Source organism: Oncorhynchus keta, chromosome 29 (assembly GCF_023373465.1).
Source record: "Oncorhynchus keta strain PuntledgeMale-10-30-2019 chromosome 29, Oket_V2, whole genome shotgun sequence".
Classification (NCBI taxonomy): domain Eukaryota; kingdom Metazoa; phylum Chordata; class Actinopteri; order Salmoniformes; family Salmonidae; genus Oncorhynchus; species Oncorhynchus keta.
The window spans coordinates 40,986,881-41,004,842 of NC_068449.1; the positions used below are offsets into that span (position 1 = coordinate 40,986,881).

Sequence of the window (17,962 nt, forward strand, 5' to 3'; positions counted from 1 at the left end):
CTTGGCATTGTGTGACCCATCCAAAGCTTTTGTTATATAATTGTGATCCACCAAGTAAACACAAATCTGTAGAATTAGACAGGGCTAAATAAAGTTTCCTACATAAAATATACTGTATATTTCAACGTTTTTTTCCCCCATCATGACCACCAAGTAGTATCCAAGATGGCGTAGCAGTCGGACATCTTCATCCTCGTCTTGTCGTGTCCCATGTATATATTTTTATATATTTTTCTTCGCATATCTTTTTCTAAACCTCAACTTCAAAATACTCTCCTGCAACCCGCCTCACCCAATGTGGTGTGGATAGTTTTTTTTTTTTCTAAAGTATTTTTATCTACCACGGAACCAGAATCCCCCAACAGAAGCTAGCCAGCTCACTAGCTACTAGCTAGTAGTCAGCTAACCACTGCTAGCGGTCATCACCTTTAGCTCGGAAAGCTCTCGCCAGTTTGTACAACGCGATTCAAACCAAATCATACCGGACCTATTTTCTCTCCATATCCCCAGGTTCCTACCACAAGTTTTCAACCTTTTCACCTGGATCATCGCAGCTAGCTAGCTGCAATCTGAGTGACTACTCCTGGCTAATGTCTCTGTCCCAAAGCAAGCACCAATTAGCCTGAAGCTAGTCGATGCTAGGCCCATCTCCCGGCTAGCTGAAGAGGCCCATCAGCCACTCCTGGGCTTCAATACCCGGTTCCCTTCAATACCCGGTACGGGGCACAGAACCCCGCTGATCCTAGACTACCGACGCAATCTGCTGGAGGGGGTACTCAACTGGCTCCTAAGTCGCGACGTCCCCTGAACGCCCATCTGCTAGCCTGCTAGCCGCGGCCCGCTAGCTGTCTAGAGCATATTAGACTGTTAGCTGAATAGATCCATCGGCCAATTTCTCGGGCCACTATACCTATTTTTCCAATTGGACTTGGACCTCTCTGCTACTCGGAACCCTACGAATCCATCACGACTGGTCTATCAACGTCACCACACGCGGAGGCTAAAACAGACTTTTTTATTTATTTATTTTATTTCACCTTTATTTAACCAGGTAGGCAAGTTGAGAACAAGTTCTCATTTACAATTGCAACCTGGCCAAGATAAAGCAAAGCAGTTCGACAGATACAACGACACAGAGTTACACATGGAGTAAAACAAACATACAGTCAATAATACAGTATAAACAAGTCTAGATACAATGTGAGCAAATGAGGTGAGAAGGGAGGTGAAGGCAAAAAAGGCCATGGTTTCAAAGTAAATACAATATAGCAAGTAAAACACTGGAATGGTAGTTTTGCAATGGAAGAATGTGCAAAGTAGAAATAAAAATAATGGGGTGCAAAGGAGCAAAATAAATTAATTTATTAAATACAGTTGGGAAAGAGGTAGATGTTTGGGCTAAATTATAGGTGGGCTATGTACAGGTGCAGTAATCTGTGAGCTGCTCTGACAGTTGGTGCTTAAAGCTAGTGAGGGAGATAAGTGTTTCCAGTTTCAGAGATTTTTGTAGTTCGTTCCAGTCATTGGCAGCAGAGAACTGGAAGGAGAGGCGGCCAAAGAAAGAATTGGTTTTGGGGGTGACTAGAGAGATATACCTGCTGGAGCGTATGCTACAGGTGGGAGATGCTATGGTGACCAGCGAGCTGAGATAAGGGGGGACTTTACCGAGCAGGGTCTTGTAGATGACATGGAGCCAGTGGGTTTGGCGACGAATATGAAGCGAGGGCCAGCCAACGAGCGTACAGGTCGCAATGGTGGGTAGTATATGGGGCTTTGGTGACTTTCCTCCGTCGCGACGTCCCTCTAAGGCCCTCCTCATAGCTTGCTTGTCCCGGCCTGCTAGCTGTCTGAACCGCCGTGTCTCCAGCCAGCCCAACCACTCACTGCAACCTATGATCACTCGGCTACACATGCCTCTCTCTAATATCAATATGCCTTGTCTATTACTGTCCTGGTTAGTGATTAACCACTAGGCAGCGTAGCCTAGTGGTTAGAGCGTTGGACTAGTAACCGGAAGGTTGCGAGTTCAAACCCCTGAGCTGACAAGGTACAAATCTGTCGTTCTGCCCCTGAACAGGCAGTTAACCCACTGTTCCCAGGCCGTCATTGAAAATAAGAATGTGTTCTTAACGGTCAATAAAGGTCAAATTAAAATATTTCACTGTAGAGCCTGTAGCCCTGCTCAATGGAACTAACCAATCAGTTAGTTCCACCTCCCACATATGCGGTGACATCACCTGGTTTAAATGTCTCTAGAGACAATATCTCTCTCATCAATACTCAATGCCTAGATTTACCTACAATGTGTCTCACATCCTACCATACCTTTGGCTGTACATTATGCCTTGAATCTATTCTATGGTGCCCAGAAACCTGCTCCTTTAACTCTCTGTTCCGAACGTACTAGACGACCAGTTCTGAACACCAAAAACCCTGAAATTTCCATCCCTAACTATCACATTTTCCGACAAGAAAGAACTACCAAAGGGGGCGGTGTTGCAATCTGCAATCTACAATCTCACAGATCAGTGCACATAGCCCATCTGTAATGGTCGTCGTATGTAGAAGGTGTGGACCAAAGCGCAGCGTGGTAAGTGTTCATGTTATTTTTATTTAAACTGAACACAAAACAAAATAACAAAGAGAATGAACAAAACCGAAACAGTTCTGTCTGGTGCAGACACAAAAACAGAAAACAACTACCCACAACCCATAGTGGGAAAACAGGCTGCCTAAGTATGGTTCTCAATCAGAGACAACGACAGACAGCTGTCCCTGATTGAGAACCATACCCGGCCAAAAACAAAGAAATACAAAAACATAGAAAAAAGAACATAGAACTCCCACCCTAGTCACACCCTGGCCTAACCAAAATAGACAATAAAAAGCCTCTCTATGGCCAGGGCGTGACACCATCCAACTACCTCATCCCCATACTGTAATTATTTGTTTATCTTGCTCCTTTGCACCCCAGTATCTCTACTTGCACATTCATCTTCTGCACATCTACCATTCCAGTGTTTAATTGTTATATTGTAATTACTTCGTCACCATGGCCTATATATTGCCTTACCTCCCTTATCCTACCTCATTTGCACACTGTATATAGGCTTTTTCTACTGTATTATTGACTGTATGTTTGTTTATTCCATGTGTAACTCTGTGTTGTTGTATGTGTCGAACTGCTGTGCTTTATCTTGGCCAGGTCGCAGTTGTAAATGAGAACTTGTTCTCAACTAGCCTACCTGGTTAAATAAAAAATTAAAATAATTAAGCATGTTTCTGGACGGTACCCAGTCTTAAGTTGCAACCCTAGTGAGGAATTCCTCTCAACACATCAGTGGGGCCCCAACCCACCTCTTGGGAAAATCTGTCAGACTAATTCCTGTCACCCTTTTGGAAATACAGCCAGAGTCATTCCTGTTACCACTTGGGATATGCTGCCAGAATCATTTCTGTCTATCGTTTCCCCCAATTCTCTCTTCCAGGCCCCTCCTCTTCCTTCCACCGGGGAGAATGATGCTTCAGTGTTTAGCATGGTTCCTTTCCTGAACAGACACTCGACTTTCCTTCCTGCATAGGACACTTCTCGTAGCCCCTCTGTTTAGAAGCCTGCAAATGGAAACAAAGGGCTTTCATTCAATTAAACTTGTAACCAGATTTCCAGTTGAAATGTTGAAAAACAACAGGCTTTCCACACAGCGAGAAAAAGCATGTTTCAATCCACTAACAGTAGTTTTCTTTTGGTTTCAATCTGAAAACATTGTTTCTTTGAGTACAGGAATGCACATTTTGTTTTGGATGTTGTTTTTTGACTTGACCTGTAAACCGGTTAAAAAGTTTCATCGAATAGGGCCCACAGTCACAGCTTCTATGGGCTTTCCTGCTGAGGTGGGACGCACCTTTCCCTCCTCAATTCAACGGTTGTGTGTGGGTTTTAACCTTGAGAAAACCAGTGACAACATTCTTCCACTATCTCTGTCAAATTGGGCCAGATAAATAGAGTCGGGAACGAAGGGTACCTACCCACTGGGCACACACTGGTTGAATCAATGTGGTTTCCAAGTAATTTCAATGAAATTACGTTGAACCAATGTGGAATAGACGTTGTATTTACATCTGTACCCAGCGGGTATGCACATGGAGCAGCTGCATCAACTACGCTCCTCGTTACTCAGTGACTACCACAATGACATGTCAACGGATGCACACACATACTAGCAAAAAACATTTGCTGCCGGATGCTGCAATCGACAAATCAGATTACATGCAAGAGCTTTGACATTCAAAGAAACACAACGTCCTCTTGGGTGGTATTTATTTGTTCAGTAGCTTACCAATTCCAGACATGGTTCAGGACTGACGACATCTCAACCCTACAGCAATTTATAAATCAGCCAAATACCATATGACAAACAATTGGCATCAAATATAAATTTCAAGTTTTGTCTGGTTAAAGCGAAAATGTAAAAACAATAATTGATGTGATTTTCGATCTTCTACAAATGGCAAGCCCACCCCACATGGCTTGATCAACCTAAACCCTTTGGTTTTCAGGCCTTCAAATGTTGAGTGCATGGACATCTAATCACATCACCGGTAGGACAATTGATCCTTGATCTGCATCTAATTATTATTGGCCTATTAGATTTATTTGATGTCTGACACGACTATTGTTCACAATTGCACCTAACAGAAACTGACAAAAACAAAAACTCTGGCAGGTGAGATAACCCTCGTTAAAGGGATACTTCAGGATTTTGGCAATGATTAAAAATGATCTACTCTCAAGAGTCTTGTGGATACCATTTGTATATCTCTGTGTCCAGTATGAAGGTAGTTAGAGGCTGTTTTGCGAGCCAATGCTAACTAGCGTTAGTGCAGTGACTGGAAGTCTGAAGGTATCTACTAGCATGCTGTGTGTGTTCAGAATGGAAAGGGGGAGGAACAAGCAGACCTCAGATATACATGTACAGTGGGGCAAAAAAGTATTTAGTCAGCCACCAATTGTGCAAGTTCTCCCACTTAAAAAGATGAGCGAGGCCTGTCATTTTCATCATAGGTACACTTCAACTATGACAGACAAAATGAGAAAAAAATCCAGAAAATCACATTGTAGGATTTGTAATTCATTTCTTTGCAAATTATGGTGGAAAATAAGTATTTGGTCAATAACAAAAGTTTATCTCAATACTTTGTTATGTACCCTTTGTTGGCAATGACAGAGGTCAAACGTTTTCTGTAAGTCTTCACAAGGTTTTCACACACTGTTGCTGGTATTTTGGCCCATTCCTCCATGCAGATCTCCTCTAGAGCAGTGATGTTTTGGGGCTGTTGCTAGGCAACACGGACTTTCAACTCCCTCCAAAGATTTTCTATGGGGTTGACATCTGGAGACTGTTTAGGCCACTCCAGGACCTTGAAATGCTTCTTACGAAGCCACTCCTTCGTTGGTGTGTTTGGGATCATTGTCATGCTGAAAGACCCAGCCATGTTTCATCTTCAATGCCCTTGCTGATGGAAGGAGGTTTTCACTCAAAATCTCACAATACATGGCCCCATTCATTCTTTCCTTTACACAGATCAGTCATCCTGGTCCCTTTGCAGAAAAACAGCCCCAAAGCATGATGTTTCCACCCCCGCGCTTCACAGTAGGTATGGTGTTCTTTGGATGCAACTCAGCATTCTTTGTCCTCCAAACACGACGAGTTGAGTTTTTACCAAAAAGTTATATTTTGGTTTCATCTGACCATATGACATTCTCCCAATCTTCTTCTGGATCATCCAAATGCTCTCTCGCACACTTCAGACGGGCCTGGACATGTACTGGCTTAAGCAGGGGGACACGTCTGGCACTGCAGGATTTGAGTCCCTGGCGGCGTAGTGTGTTACTGATGGTAGGCTTTGTTACTTTGGTCCCAGCTCTCTGCAGGTCATTCACTAGGTCCCCCCGTGTGGTTCTGGGATTTTATGTCTTCCATTTCCTAATAATTGCTCCCACAGTTGATTTCTTCAAACCAAGCTGCTTACCTATTGCAGATTCAGTCTAACCAGCCTGGTGCAGGTCTACAATTTTGTTTCTCGTGTCCTTTGACAGCTCTTTGGTCTTGGCCATAGTGGAGTTTGGAGTGTGACTGTTTGAGGTTGTGGACAGGTGTCTTTTATACTGATAACAAGTTCAAACAGGTGCCATTAATACAGTTAACGAGTGGAGGACAGAGGAGCCTCTTAAAGAAGAAGTTACAGGTCTGTGAGAGCCTGACATCTTGCTTGTTTGTAGGTGACCAAATACTTATTTTCCACCATAATTTGCAAATAAATTCATTAAAAATCCTACAATGTGATTTTCTGGATTTTGTTTCTCATTTTGTCTGTCATAGTTGAAGTGTACCTATGATGAAAATTACAGGCCTCTCTCATCATTTTAAGTGGGAGAAGTTGCACAATTGGTGGCTGACTAAATACTTTTTTTGCCCCACTGTATCCCAATTAAACAGAAACAACTTTCCTAGACTTCTAACTAGTCTAAGTAACCATGGCCATCCCACACATCTATGGGAGAGGTTTATGCAGAATAAAGTACTGAATGTGATACGTATTGTGGGCTGAAGTACAGCCCACACACAAAACACTATCAGAAAATGTCCAACAGAGCCACATACAAAATAGAATGACTTACCATTGGAATTAGAAATATTTGGAAAATTCTGTAATCTGTCAGTGATTATAAACCCCATCTTAGTTTCTCCAGACATGGGAGTATTAGACCAGCTTACTCCAACCAAACAAACTTAATAGGTTAGACCAACTTGTGACTCTGAACTTTGCTATCCAAAGCCAACCATTGTTTTCAATTTCAAAAGCTCTATTTCCTCACCTTTGCGTGTGATTATTGACTGTTGTGAATATGAATTCAACTTCCATCACTCAGTAAGACATGAACCTGATATGGTATGACTGTGTTTTGTCAGATGAAAGGTGGGTCAGCACACAGTCTTCCCCATCCGTAGTATGTTCAGCACTTGCGCCGGCCAAGCAAGACTATTAAGCACTAGCAACTTGCATGAGCATTAATATAGAGACCTCATTAGATTAGAGACTGTATTTGTCTGTGGATATTTTTTAGCTGTCAGGGAAACATTCCAAAGCTTAACAATGCTTGCTGCTTCGATGGTAAGGTCAGGGAGGGCATGGTATCCCCGTCCATGGACAAATAAGCACAGAATATCCCACTTTTTCTCAATCAATATTTGACTGTTTGGCAACTTTCCCATCCCTTTGAAATTGTTGATGTGGTCGAGAGAGAGTGAGTAAGAGAGAGAGAGAGAGAGAGAGAGAGAGAGAGATGTTTACATGGTCCTGAACTTTGTCTCTTCCCAAATCCTGATTTGAGTTAGGAGCAATTGTGACAAAACAATGGTGTTTCCCGATAGGTATTTGTGTTCTTGCTTACAGTGCATTAAAAAAACACACACAAATAGCCTACCTCTCCCTAAAAGCAGATTTTGTTCAGACTTTCAAAGCATTTATGAGTGAGCGACTAGACACAACTGCGGTTGAACTTCACATGTCCCCAAACGTCATCGTACAGTGCCTTGCGAAAGTATTTGGCCCCCTTGAACTTTGCGACCTTTTGCCACATTTCAGGCTTCAAACATAAAGATATAAAACTGTATTTTTTTGTGAAGAATCAACAAGAAGTGGGACACAATCATGAAGTGGAACGACATTTATTGGATATTTCAAACTTTTTAAACAAATCAAAAACTGAAAAATTGGGCGTGCAAAATTATTCAGCCCCTTTACTTTCAGTGCAGCAAACTCTCTCCAGAAGTTCAGTTAGGATCTCTGAATGATCCAATGTTGACCTAAATGACTAATGATGATAAATACAATCCACCTGTGTGTAATCAAGTCTCCGTATAAATGCACCTGCACTGTGATAGTCTCAGAGGTCCGTTAAAAGCGCAGAGAGCATCATGAACAACAAGGAACACACCAGGCAGGTCCGAGATACTGTTGTGAAGAAGTTTAAAGCTGGATTTGGATACAAAAAGATTTCCCAAGCTTTAAGCACTGTGCAAGCGATTAATATTGAAATGGAAGGAGTATCAGACCACTGCAAATCTACCAAGACCTGGCCGTCCCTCTAAACGTTCAGCTCATACAACGAGAAGACTGATCAGAGATGCAGCCAAGAGGCCCATGATCACTCTGGATGAACTGCAGAGATCTACAGCTGAGGTGGGAGACTCTGTCCATAGGACAACAATCAGTCTTATATTGCACAAATCTGGCCTTTATGGAAGAGTGGCAAGAAGAACGCCATTTCTTAAAGATATCCATAAAAAGTGTTGTTTAAAGTTTGCCACAAGCCACCTGGGAGACACACCAAACATGTGGAAGAAGGTGCTCTGGTCAGATGAAACCAAAATTGAACTTTTTGGCAACAATGCAAAATGTTATGTTTGGCGTAAAAGCAACACAGCTCATCACCCTGAACACACCATCCCCACTGTCAAACATGGTGGTGGCAGCATCATAGTTTGGGTCGGCTTTTCTTCAGCAGGGACAGGGAAGATGGTTAAAATTGATGGGAAGATGGATGGAGCCAAATACAGGACCATTTTGGAAGAAAACCTGATGGAGTCTGCAAAAGACCTGAGACTGGGACGGAGATTTTTGTCTTCCAACATGACAATGATCCAAAACATAAAGCAAAATCTACAATGGAATGGTTAAAAAATAAACATATCCAGGTGTTAGAATGGCCAAGTCAAAGTCCAGACCTGAATCCAATCGAGAATCTGTGGAAAGAACTGAAAACTGCTGTTCACAAATGCTCTCCATCCAACCTCACTGAGCTCGAGCTGTTTTGCAAGGAGGAATGGGAAAAAATTTCAGTCTCTCGATGTGCAAAACTGATAGAGACATACCCCAAGCGCCTTACAGCTGTAATCGCAGCAAAAGGTGGCGCTACAAAGTATTAACTTAAGGGGGCTGAAAAATTTTGCACGCCCAATTTTTCCGTTTTTGATTTGTTAAAAAAGTTTGAAATATCCAATAAATGTCGTTCCACTTCATGATTGTGTCCCACTTGTTGTTGATTCTTCACAAAAAAATACAGTTTTATATCTTTATGTTTGAAGCCTGAAATGTGGCAAAAGGTCGCAAAGTTCAAGGGGTCCGAATACTTTCGCAAGGCACTGTATACACACACACCACTGTGAATATCTACTGCTCTGATTGTTTAACTGAAATACAAAACATATCCCACTCATTTCAAGACAAACTCCAAAGTCCCATCACACATATTTCCCATACTAGCTGAACAATGGTGAGGAAAGTGGGAATTAAGCAAACCACAGGGAGGGCTATAAATTCAAATGTATTTTTACTCTTCTGTTGGCCTCAGGGTTCTCAATTACTCCTCATAGGGGCCATGAGTCTTGCACATTCCATTTGATCACATCCCAATGGGCACAGATGTCAATTCGACCCTTATTCTACAATTACGTGGAAACAACGTTGTTTCAACCAGTGTGTGCCCAGTCACAAAGGCCTACTGTTATCCATTAAAGTTGAGCCGCACTATCCTATTGTGCAGAGAGGATCACCACAGTGTTCAGATGACCTGAAATGTACCTTTAGCTACTCAATAAACCAAACAAACAAGTGACAACCTGCCTGGATGGTATTATGATCATAATCACTGGTAGCCTTTAAGATTCATTAAGTACAGTCTTACCGATGCACTTGATCTCGAACCCTCCGGGCGGTTTGAGGGCCCGCCTCGTCCATCCCTCTCTGAGCCCCTCGAGGTGGTGTTCCTTCCCTTGGATTAGCAGGACATCCTGGTCAATCCAGCCTAGGAAGAAAGTCTCCGATATCGCATCGGTCATTTTCTTATTCCAGAAGTGCTGCATGTTGACGGCTTTGAAATCGGCAAATATCTCGTAGCCCGTGTGATGTTGCTGGAGCTTGTCGGTTACCGCGGGCGACTCCTCGGCGCCAACCCGAGACAGCACTATGCCCAGGGAGTGAGGCGCGATCTGCAGAAACTTATCCATGTCTCAAATTGCTTCGTTCTCCGCTACACCATGAACGACAACAACGTCCAATTTCTCAGAGCAGCATGTTTTACAGCATGTTTTATTCCGTACTTTGATATATTTACAAAACGAGCACATCTTTCTGATGTTTCAATCTTGATTTAGGTCTATTGAAAACTGTAGGCTACCACACAAACTTGACAGCACACATTTGATCTGCATCACGCAAAATGGAAATGTAGGCTATAGCCTATTCTTACAATAAATGTTGTCACTATCTGTGTCCAAAAACGAACCAAAACATGTCAAACGTTTTTATCAGGCGACAGTAGCATACCAATTTAACAGACAAATTAACTCTCAAACCCAAGCTTTCACATATAGCCTTACAAAGAAAATAGGTGAACCGATTATTCCATGACCCACTTCCCAAGACGGCGAGAACCCCTCATCTGTGTGTGTACATCGATCGATCAGTGCACAGAAATTATAGCTGCAAGTTCAGGCGATGACTTCATCGTTCTGCCGTTCATGACTTCATTTGGTGCGCAAAGGCAGCCTCCCTCCCATTCAACGAGGGCGCACCGCGTCTCCGCATTCATCCAAAAAGGAATAAATCATCCAAACTGGGTTACACTTTCTTCTGTTCTGTATAAAACGCCTGACACATAGCCTAGTGTATACCATTCTCATTCAACCCCTCGGTTCTTTGAGAACATAGACGCCAATTCGAAGAGGAACAGGACCACCAAATATTTGACCGTAACTCCACCTCGATCCAACCCTCTGAACATGATGAGCTCCATACCGGGGCATTGCAACAGGTGAAAATAAAAAATATTTGACAGTCAAATGACAGGCGATGGAAGTAAAGACTACCTGTGTAGGCAGACTGGTCTCATAGACTAGACGTAACATAGTAAATGTAAATGTGATATGTTACCGTTGGTATGGTTACATAAAATACCAAATATTTTTATAACTACCCCAAGATAGACCAGATCCTGTCATTTCCAATGGGAGTAAATTCATCATAGTGGGTGGGAAGAACAAGCAAGGAGGTGGGTAGAGCCAAGCACGAGCTAGTGAGATCCTATGAATGCATTCTAGTCTTTATTTGCGAATTTCCATTAGGGAACGCCTACTCTGTGAAATGTGCACGTGCAATAACTCATTTCGCCCTTGCACTCCTTCTAAACAATGCCTTTTATAGATACTTTGGCAAAGGGTAAAGTCTACAAAACCAAAACGCGGTATCCTCTGTTTGATACAGATTATAGTACTGGAAACATTAAATTGTTTGGACATCAAATGTTTCATCTATAAAATAAAATAAATGGCAGAATGTTAGCCAAAATCCATTTTGCTCCATCTTCTCCCACTGCCGGCCACTGGGTTTCCTCTCATCTCCATATTTGGTAGTGAGTGGAAATGCCAACCAGATGCTTCACATTTATACATCTGGTGAAATATCCATAACTGACCAAATGTGTTAGCCTATATGGCCGAAAATAAAAAGGTGAAATGAGGGAACGTCATTTCTTGAACTTGGGATTTCGTTTCTTGAACTTGAAATTTCATTTGAGTTATTGTCATATATGGCAGAGCACCCAGCTATTAAAGCGAGAGAGCGCACCTGTTACTCACTCCCTAACCTTAGCCCTTTTAGCTAACCCTAACCTTAACCTTAACCCCTAGAGCTAATGTTAGCCAGCTAGTTAACGTTAGCGACCTAGCCACCTATCTAACATTAGCCACAACAAATTGGAATTCGTAACATATCATACGTTTTGCGAATTCATAATATATCATACATTTTGCAAATTTGTAACATATTGTATGTTTTGCAAATTCGTAACATATTGTACGAATTGCAATTTGTAACATATTGTACTAGCTGCAATTCGTACCATATAATTTGTAACATATCATATGAAATGGATGATGGACATCCACAATTAATACAAAATGGAGTGTCTCGGATTTACATACAGAATAATACGAAATGCTCTGATTCTATGTTGTTGTAAGCTATGTAGGCTAGTGATTATGTTTACTTAGTAGGCTAGGCTACTGTAGGCTAGGGATGATGTTTACTTAGTAGGCTAGGCTACTGTAGGCCAGGCTACTGTAGACTGTAGAATTGCTTGCATATTTGAGCAGTTTTGTAGGGCTACACAAGTGAACTAAGGAATAGTAGGCATACTAAGGAATAGTAGGCATATTCCTCTTGTGGAATTACAAAACACAACTCAATTATGCAATTAAAAAGCAATTACTCAACTGAGCAAATTGATCAATATTAGTAGTGGCCGGCCATAATTAATAGCAATTCCATCTATCTGGTCTAAAGAAAAAAAGGTCAAGCCAAAATGCTGAAATATCTGCAGGACTACAGAATTAATGCCTTTGTACGTGAAGGAATTTAATTCCTTGAGAGAAAATATTGAAAAATGGAACATGTTCAAAAATGGTGTTTGAAAGTAAAGTTGCTTATTTACTGTCAGAGTCCAGGCCAACCCAGACACTCTCCATTCAAGCAACTGCTTATTCCTGATTCACTATTGGTTATTGTCCTAGAAATTCTAAACAATATAACAATATTTCACATCATGGCCAAAGTTAGAAAGAAGTACTTGCCACTGGCATTCAGGTAGAAAGTATTCAAAAAGTATTCATGGGGTAGGCTTTATTTCAATAGTTGAGAGTATTTAATACAGTATCTTACAGACGGCATATTTAAAAAGGGATAATTCTTACAAATGCATGAAGTAGCCTCAGGTCACCAGATACGTTTTTAATGAGTTAGGGTTGAAAAAGAAGGAAAGTGTCACTTTGTCCAAAATGTATCACTTCGTTCTAACTTTTTTATGTTAGGTGTGTTCACACATCCCAAGCCTAAGAAATATTCTCACATTGTGTTTAGACAATACTGTGACCACAACAGCTTATTATAACATGAAAATCAACAATACAATAGCAATGTACTGTATAATAATGTTTATGTATTTAGGTGAAACTCATAGATGATACAATTGGATTGCATTGCATTTATATAGCACTTTTCAGTAAGTTCCAAACCTGTTATTATTGTAAGAGAGGGACTCTTGTAGTGTAGCGGTCTAACGGCGGTCTAACGGCGGTCTAACGGTGGTCTAACGGTGGTCTAACTGTGGTCTAAAAGCGGTCTAACGGCGGTCAAACGGTGGTCTAACGGTGGCCTAAAAGCGTTCTAACGGTGATCTAACGGTGGTCTAACGGTGGTCTAACGGCGGTCTAACGGTGGTATAAAAGCGGTCTAACGGTGGTCTAATGACGGTCTAATAGTCTAAACCACTGCATCCAGAACACACTCTCTCCTCTACCTTTCCTCTCTATATCTATCCTATCAAATAACCAAAACAAAGACATGTGAGGAGTGCTACTTTCACTGCCAAAAAGAAGAAAAAAAGAAGGGGACTCTCATTCAAAGCAGGAATGCCATTGTGTCCTCAAAAGGAAATAGAGAATGTCAGTTGTTCAGTGCTTTGTTTGTTTATAGTAGTGTGGAACCTGATCGTGTTCCTTTTCACAGTGCTCCTTTTTTGGGGCCACAACAAAAACATGTACTGTTGGGGGAACACTGATAAAGAGTGTTCATCTTCCTTTGTTTAGTTTTTTACATTGATGGTCAGTAGGTCTGCCCCAGATTTTAAATCAGACATACTGTAACTAAACATTCATAACTGTTGTTATTATCTGATCTAACATAATTCATCTAACAATTGGTAATGTGTGCTGTTTTGAAACAAGATTTGAGGAGGGAATAATGATTTGTCAGGTATGATATACACTCAGTGGACAGTAGGATCAAGTTACCTCTGAATAAAGCTGTGGAATGTTTCTCCCTTGATTGACCTTTTTTTTACAATTATTTTTTTTAAGGGCTAGATTAGTTTTAATATTGCTGATATATTGTAGCTTCCATCAATGTAATTGTCTGCATCACTTCTAATCCACCATTTATTTTTTGGCAAATATATACACACTGCTCAAAAAAATAAAGGGAACACTAAAAATAACACATCCTAGATCTGAATGAATGAAATATTCTTATTAAATACTTTTTTCTTTACATAGTTGAATATGCTGACAACAAATTCACACAAAAAATATCAATGGAAATCAAATTTATCAACCCATGGAGGTCTGGGTTTGGAGTCACACTCTAAATTAAAGTGGAAAACCACACTACAGGCTGATCCAACTTTGATGTAATGTCCTAAAAACAAGTCAAAATGAGGCTCAGTAGTGTGTGTGGCCTCCACGTGCCTGTATGACCTCCCTACAATGCCTGGGCATGCTCCTGATGAGGTGGCGGATGGTCTCCTGAGGGATCTCCTCCCAGACCTGGACTAAAGCATCCTCCAACTCCTGGACAGTCTGTGGTGCAACGTGGTGTTGGTGGATGGAGCGAGACATGATGTCCCAGATGTGCTCAATTGGATTCAGGTCTGGGGAACGGGCGGGCCAGTCCATAGCATCAATGCCTTCCTCTTGCAGGAACTGCTGACACACTCCAGCCACATGAGGTCGAGCATTGTCTTGCATTAGGAGGAACCCAGGGCCAACCACACCAGCATATGGTCTCACAAGGGGTCTGTGGATCTCATCTCGGTACCTAATGGCAGTCAGGCTACCTCTGGCGAGCACAGAAATGCCACACCATGACTGACCCACCGCCAAACCAGTCATGCTGGAGGATGTTGCAGGCAGCAGAACGTTCTCCACTGCATCTCCAGACTGTCACATGTGCTCAGTGTGAACCTGCTTTCATCTGTGAAGAGCACAGGGCGCCAGTGGCGAATTTGCCAATCTTGGTGTTCTCTGGCAAATGCCAAACGTCCTGCACGGTGTTGGGCTGTAAGCACAACCCCCACCTGTGGACGTCGGGCCCTCATGGAGTCTGTTTCTGACCGTTTGAGCAGACACATGCACATTGTGGCCTGCTGGAGGTCATTTTGCAGGGCTCTGGCAGTGCTCCTTCTGCTCCTCCTTGCACAAAGGCGGAGGTAGCGGTCCTGCTGCTGGGTTGTTGCCCTCCTACGGCCTCCTCCACGTCTCCTGATGTACTGGCCTGTCTCCTGGTAGCGCCTCCATGCTCTGGACACTACACTGACAGACACAGCAAACCATCTTGCCACATCTCGCATTGATGTTCCCTCCTGGATGAGCTGCACTACCTGAGCCACTAGAGTGAAAGCACCACCAGCATTCTAGTGCTGGCGGTGTGCTACCACTAGAGTGAAAGCACCGCCACCATTCAAAAGTGACCAAAACATCAGCCAGGAAGCATAGGAACTGAGAAGTGGTCTGTGGTCCCCACCTGCAGAACCACTCCTTTATTGGGGGTGTCTTGCTAAATGCCTATAATTACCATTGTTGCATTACAACCTGTAACTTAAATTGATTTTTGTTCAGATTTCATGTAATGGACATACACAAAATAGTCAAAATTGGTGAAGTGAAATGAAAAAAATAACTTGTTTAATTAAATTCAACAAAAAATACCCCGGAAAAATGGTGCGTGCATATGCATTCACCCCCTTTGCTATGAAGCCCCCAAATAAAATCTGGTGCAACCAATTACCTTCAGAAGTCACATAATTAGTTAAATAAAATCCACCTTTGTGCAATCTAAGTGTCACATGATCTGTCACATGATCTCAGTATATATACACCTGTTCTGAAAAGCCCCAGAGTCTGCAACACCACCAATAAAGCGGCACCATGAAGACCAAGGAGCTCTCCAAACAGGTCAGGGTAAAAGTTGTGGAGATGTACAGATTCGGGTTGGGTCATACATTTACATTACATTTAAGTCATTTAGCAGACGCTCTTATCCAGAGCGACTTACAAATTGGTGCAGAAAAAAATACCAGAAACTTTGAACATCCCACAGAGCACCATTAAATCCATTATTGTTTTAAATCGAACGAATATGGCACCACAACAAACCTGCCAAGAGAGGGCCACCCATCAAAACTCATGGACCAGGCAAGGTGGGCATTAATCAGAGGCAACAAAGAGACCAAAGATAACCCTGAAGGAGCTGTAAAGCTCCACAGCGGAGATTGGAGTATCTGTCCATAGGACCACTTTAAGCCGTACTCACCACAGAGCTGGGCTTTACATAAGAGTGGCCAGAAAAAAAGCCATTGCTTCAAGAGGAAATTAAGCAAATACGTTTGGTGTTTGCCAAAAGGCAAGTGGGAGACTCCCCAAACATATGGAAGAAGGTACTCTGGTCAGATGAGACTAAAATTGAGCATTTTGGCCATCAAGGAAAACGCTATGTCTGGCACAAATCCAACACCTCTCATCAACCCGAGAGCGCCATCCCCACAGTGAAAGCATGGTGGTGGTAGCATCATGCTGTGGGGATGTTTTTCTCTCTGGTCACCCCCAAAGCCAATTCCTCCTTTGGCTGCCTCTCCTTCCAGTTCTCTGCTGCCAACGACTGGAACGAACTACAAAAATCTCTGAAACTGGAAACACATCTCCCTCACTAGCTTTAAGCACCAGCTGTCAGAGCAGCTTACAGATGACTGCACCTGTACATAGCCCATCTATAATTTAGCCCAAACAACTACCTCTTCCCCTACTGTATTTAGTTATTTTGCTCCTTTGCACCCCATTAATTATATTTCTACTTTGCACATTCTTCTACCATTCCAGTGTTTTACTTGCTATATTGTATTTACTTTTCCACCATGGCCTTTTTTTGACTTTACCTCCCTTATCTCACCTCATTTGCTCACATTGTATATCTCACCTCATTTGCTCACATTGTATATAGACTTATTTTTCTACTGTATTATTGACTGTATGTTTGTTTTACTCCATGTGTAACTCTGTGTTGTTGTATGCATCAAACTGCTTTGCTTTATCTTGGCCAGATCGCAATTGTAAATGAGAACTTGTTCTCAACTTGCCTACCTGGTTAAATAAAGGTTCAATTTAAAACTAAATATAGGTTAAAATAACTTTTGTGAAAGAACACAGTTTGAAAGATATGGCAAATAGAAATCAAACTGGATGGACATCAGAAATAGATGGGAGAGGTTGAGAGGGTAGAGGAAGGACAGGAGTAAAAACAAACATAATAGAACTATTGTAAAATAGACTGTGACCATAAAATGTATACAGTATGTATAAGCTGGAAGTAGAGGCCTAAGTGTTGTTCACTAGTTTACTTCAATTAGGGGAGGAGTGGTAGGGTTAAAATGTAATAAAGGAAATATATTTTTAAATATATGTACGTACATGTATGTACATTGGCTTGCGACAGTATTCACCCCCTTGGCATTTTGACTATTTTGTTGCCTTACAACCTGGAATTAAAAAATATATTTTTTTGGGGGGGGAGGTTGTATCATTTGATTTGCACAACATGCCTACCACTTTGAAGTTGCAAAATATTTTTATTTTGTGAAGCAAACAAGAAATAAGACAAAAAAACAGAACTTTAGCATGCATAACTTCACCTCCCCGAAGTCAATACTTTGTAGAGCCACCATTTTCAGCAATTACAGTTGCAGTTCTCTTGGGGTATGTCTCTACAAGCTTGTCACATCAAGCCACTGGGATTTTTGCCCATTCTTCAAGGCAAAACTGCTCCAGCTCCTTCAAATTGGATGGGTTCTGCTGGTGTACAGCAATCTTTAAGTCATACCACAGATTCTCAATTGGATTGGGGTCTGGGCCAAGACATTTAAATGTTTCCCCTTAAACCACTCAAGTGTTGCTTTAGCAGTATTCTTAGGGTCATTGTCCTGCTGGAAGGTGAACCTCTGTCCCAGTCTCAAATCTCTGAAAGACAAACACGTTTCCCTCAAGAATGTCCCTGTATTTAGAGCCATCTCCATCAT

The 17,962-nt window shown here is 41.9% G+C and overlaps 1 protein-coding gene across 1 annotated transcript; it reads right to left on the reverse strand.

The window, feature by feature from the left end:
* Positions 1-2,591: 2,591 nt before the first annotated feature.
* Positions 2,592-11,040, reverse strand: LOC118362902 (storkhead-box protein 1-like). The gene is made up of 2 exons (XM_035743622.2): positions 9,749-11,040; positions 2,592-3,612 (listed from the first exon to the last, which is right to left on the reverse strand). The coding sequence occupies exons 1-2, from the start codon at positions 10,068-10,070 to the stop codon at positions 3,605-3,607; spliced, it is 330 nt and encodes a 109-aa protein (XP_035599515.1). The 5' UTR covers positions 10,071-11,040; the 3' UTR covers positions 2,592-3,604.
* Between the last annotated feature and the right edge of the window lie 6,922 nt (positions 11,041-17,962).

Coding starts and splice junctions, on each gene's coding strand:
- LOC118362902 (XM_035743622.2), bottom strand. CDS start 10,070: ATGGATAAGTTTCTGCAGATCGCGCCTCACTCCCTGGGCATAGTGCTG.